The sequence below is a fragment of the Macaca thibetana genome, chromosome 20, assembly GCF_024542745.1.
Source record: "Macaca thibetana thibetana isolate TM-01 chromosome 20, ASM2454274v1, whole genome shotgun sequence".
Taxonomy (NCBI): domain Eukaryota; kingdom Metazoa; phylum Chordata; class Mammalia; order Primates; family Cercopithecidae; genus Macaca; species Macaca thibetana.
Genome location: NC_065597.1, coordinates 2583602 through 2587914, shown reverse-complemented (window position 1 = coordinate 2587914; position 4313 = coordinate 2583602). Strand labels below are relative to the sequence as shown.

At 38.9% G+C, this 4313-nt stretch overlaps 1 protein-coding gene across 1 annotated transcript; it reads right to left on the bottom strand.

Moving 5' to 3' along the window:
- Positions 1-1008: 1008 nt before the first annotated feature.
- LOC126943951 (ADP-ribosylation factor-like protein 6-interacting protein 1) lies at positions 1009-3286 on the bottom strand. The gene has a single exon (XM_050773184.1). The coding sequence runs from the start codon at positions 3209-3211 to the stop codon at positions 2600-2602; it is 612 nt and encodes a 203-aa protein (XP_050629141.1). The 5' UTR covers positions 3212-3286; the 3' UTR covers positions 1009-2599.
- Positions 3287-4313: the final 1027 nt, after the last annotated feature.

The following is a 4313-nucleotide window of genomic DNA, read 5'->3' as shown; positions in this document are numbered from 1 at the left end:
AGGCTCACTTCTGAAGGTTATGAGGAAATGCTGAGATTTAAAAACCTCAAATAAAGGAAGACTTCTAGATACAGAGAAGGTTGCCTCAAAAGCCAGGGTTGCCTCCAGTTTCCAAATAGCCTATAGTCCCTACCAAAAAAAAAAAGAAATAAAGAAAAAAAAATCTTTGCAACCTAAACAAACTAGCAAACGCATCGTAAAAAATTGTGTGCACTTGAACTAAACTAACTTTAATTATATGAGGCTTTAAAGGTCTAATTTCTTTTTAATTAAAGAAAGGGAGGTGATTGTAAGAGGCTTATGCATCTGGAAATACACAAGTCACCAAAGTCATTTCAGGAAAGGGCTTTAACCTACATCCACCACTCACCTGCTCCCATATCTCACCATGGAAAATTGCAATCAAGGCATTTAGTTCCAATAATCTTGTTTTGTTTTATTTTTGTTTTTTACTTCAAATTTGCTTGTCCTGTTATTCTTTATCTTTGTTTAATCTTTTCTTAATGGAGTTTTTGCCCTCTGTAACAGTGAGGCTATGTCAGGAAAAAAAAAAAAAGAAAAGAAATAAGGAATCTTTCTAGGTCTTTCAAATGGAGGAACTGCATTCAAGGAAATTGGTTATTTAGGTGTTAGAAAAAATAAAGAGCCGAAGACAATGGCGAGGTGACCCAGAGATTAGCCAGAACAGGAAGGTGCGGTCACACCAGGGTTGTGCAAATGACAGGAGGAATTGGTGATTTAGAGCCTAGAAGCCAAGCCTTTTACAGATGAAGATGCAGATGTTAAGAATCTTACCAGGGTGTTATCAAGTTAACAAGTTACAAAACTAGGATTTAATGTTAGGTTGTCTGTCTACTCTTTATTATTAAGCTATACTGCCTCATAGAAGAGGCATCTATAGAATTTGCTCCCTGTGACATTAGCCCCTGCTCTTAAATCCAGCCATCCAGCCTTGTGCTATTCTATGGAGATGTTCATTAAAAGTTGCATTATTGTAAAACAAAGAAATTTTTTTTTTTTTTAAGATTCCAGCTTTTTTTATTTTTTCCCATTTTACACAAAGTAGAATAATACAGGATTAAAACTGCAAAAGTAGTTAATCAGTAGAACATGTATACACAAAAAAAATCCAGATAGGAAGACAGGCTTATTTACAATGAAAGTAAGGTAAAATTAAGGTAGTTTTCTTATGAAATATTAAAAAAAAAAAACATATGCTACAATGGGCACCACTGTTTACAGCAATATTAAAGAGGAAAAAACACTTATTTAATAGGGACAGATATACCACAAGGTACAACATCAGTGCAATAAATTCACAAAACTATATTACAGCTAATCAGTTTAAGAATTGTTCCCAAGTCAGTCACATTTTTTGGCCCTCAGAAGTTCATTCCTACAGATTTCAACTACTCTAAATTTCTAGCTACCAACAAGTTAAGAATGATAAGAAGAAGCTTTCCAAGGAGTTATGAAATCTTTGTAGACCACAGGCCAACTATCATCACCTCAAGTCTGCTCTCACCAACAGCCCTTGTATTTTTCAGGAAGAAATCTCTAGGAAAAAAAGTCAGACACCAGTGTAGTCACTATCTCCCATGTCAAACCTAGGGGACTAAAATGGCCAGTATTACCATAAAATGAGAATTTTAAGGTTTACCTTAAAAGGCTTATTCTGGTCTCAAAAATTAGATAAGATTATCTTCTACTGAAATGAATCTTAACTAAACATATTAGACTGCTGTCCTTTTGCTGGTCTTAGAGTAAAAATCATAGACATGAGTCTTAACCTACTGTATACTATAGCTAAAGTCAGCTGAAAATCTGAAATTAAAAGTATGCTAGAAATCCTAAATGTAATCTTGTGGAAGTCTGCTATTCAAAAGCCCTTAAGGATTTACTAACTTCGAGTCTAAGTGCAAGGGGACAAAAGCTTAAGCCTGTCAGACATTCCTTTTTTTGGACAAAAAGATCAAAGCTTCCTACAAATTGCTAAGCTTTGCAGAAGGGAGAAGCCTACATGTACTAGCACATGGAATCAGTTTCATTTTATTTCATGGGGACTCTTCTCCCACCGGAAAGAAACAGAATGAGGAATGAATCATAATTGGTCTCTTCATCAGAAGTGGTAAACTTGGTCTCTATATTCATGAAGTCAGACAGTTTTCTAAGCAGACTGTGGAAGCAGACAGAACCAGCTTCCTGTAGACACAGACCACTACATGGTATCTAAGCTAAAGCAAAGATGAACAATTATCCAGATTCACTTGAACTGTACTAAAGGGCAAGGTTCACCACTACAAAAGGAAGTTGTCTAAAAGCAAGAATTCAATTAACACTGGGTAAGAAAAATCAAAAACAAATTATACACACTAATGAGTTGTCCATGAAGCCAACTGCTAAGAATGCACTCAACTATATGCAACATGAAGACACTGCACAAAGCCTTACTTGGGGAGTCTGAATTTCTATCAACTAAGTGCAGAGAGAGGGAGAGCAAAGAGCTACTTCCGTAACATTTTAGTATCCAGATAGTACAGCAGAAACCGTTCCCGGAGCAATGGGTGCGCCACTAATCACCCTGATTAAAGCAGATGAATCATTCATTTTTCTTTTCTTTTTGTTTGAGAAGTTTGTTTATCTCCCTCTTGGTCATTCCAATGTACTTCGAAATGATTCCATGCTGGTTTAGTCCAGGAAGCAATAGCAAGGAAGTCACAATCAGGTAGGTGAGAAGCAGGTTGTGGACTTGTTGTCCCACCCAAGCAACCGCAGCAAGAGAAACGATCATGGTCATGAAGTACATCTTAGGTTTTTCTTCCTTTAGCGTGAAGAGGCGTTTCCACCAACCCACAGCTCTGCGTTGAGTTTTTACTAGATTGCTGCAAATTTCATGGAATCTTTGCTGTTGTTCAGTGGTCCATTTGTTGGAGCCAAAAATTCTAGGCGCTAGAATGGGAACAAGGTAGTCAGCCAAGCACAAAAACATAACAAAACAGGAAACGCAGGACAGAACAGATGGATCTAGATAGTAGAAAATCAGAAACACCAAAGAAACCACACCCATGATGGCAGGTGGAAACCAGGCTCTTTCCCATCGGAGGACTTTATCAGCCATCAGCATCACTTCTCCCCATCCTTGCAGCTGTTCTTCCAGACTCGCAGTCTCTGCAGCCAGCAAGTTGGTGCTGCGATTATCTCCCTCCGCCATCGTCTCCGGGATGCCGTCTCTGTGACCGCAGGGTACCTTCCAGTGAGACCTCCAACCGAGACCCGCACGGCGACCACAGCCAAAACAAAGAAATTCTTAGGCCATGCAGCAGTCCAGGACCAAAACCTATTTATGCCACATTTGCAGTTCCTGGCATTGAATGTGTCCTGTTGAACTCTTCGTTGAGATAATGAATTCAGACTTTTCATTCTGGTTCTCTGGGCCTTCTCAACATGCAGCTATATACACTCAACATATTGGAGTACCTGGCAATGCTTCAGGTGAAACACAGTCTTCTACCAAACTGGTTGTATCCTCGAGGCCCAGGACAGAGCTAGGCACTTAGTGTTCACTCAACACAATGCACTGAATGAATGCATAAATTCTCTCTTTCCAAAATTAAAGAAATAAGGTGCTGATGCCCAGCTCTAGCAAAATGCTATGCTCTTTGACATTCTGAGATAATTTTTTAACCTCTGATTTAACTCGCAAGGGATCAATGACAATTAGAATTTGAAAAAGAGTATTTTTTTATTTTTAACTTGGACCATCTTGTATGAAATATTCTACTCACTACTGATTCATTTAAACAAAGTTAGCAAATTTAATTTTTCTCTGGCTCTAAAAAATCCCAATGCCAAAGTTGTAAAATAGGACTTCCAGCCAGGCCCGATGGCTCAGGCCTGTACTCCCAGCACTTTGGGAGGCCAAGGCGGGCAGATCACAAGGTCAGGAGATCAAGACCATCCTGGTCAACATAGTGAAGCTCCATCTCTAGTAAAAAAAATACAAAAATTAGTCGGGCGTGGTGGTGTGTGCCTGTAATCCCAGCTACTCAGGAGGCTGAGGCAAGAGAATCGCTTGAACCAGGGAGTTGGAGGGTGCGGTGAGCCAAGATCGTGCCACAGCACTCCAGCCTGGGTGACAAGAGCGAGACTCCGTCTCAAAAACATAAATAAATAAAATAAAATAAATAAAACTTCCACTTACTTGTTTTTAACCATAACCCTCTGGGAGTCAATATGCCTCCTGTGTATTTTATCTTATATCGATGCTATCCAAAGTCCCTTTCAAACATGAGATTAAAAAGAGAGCCTATAAT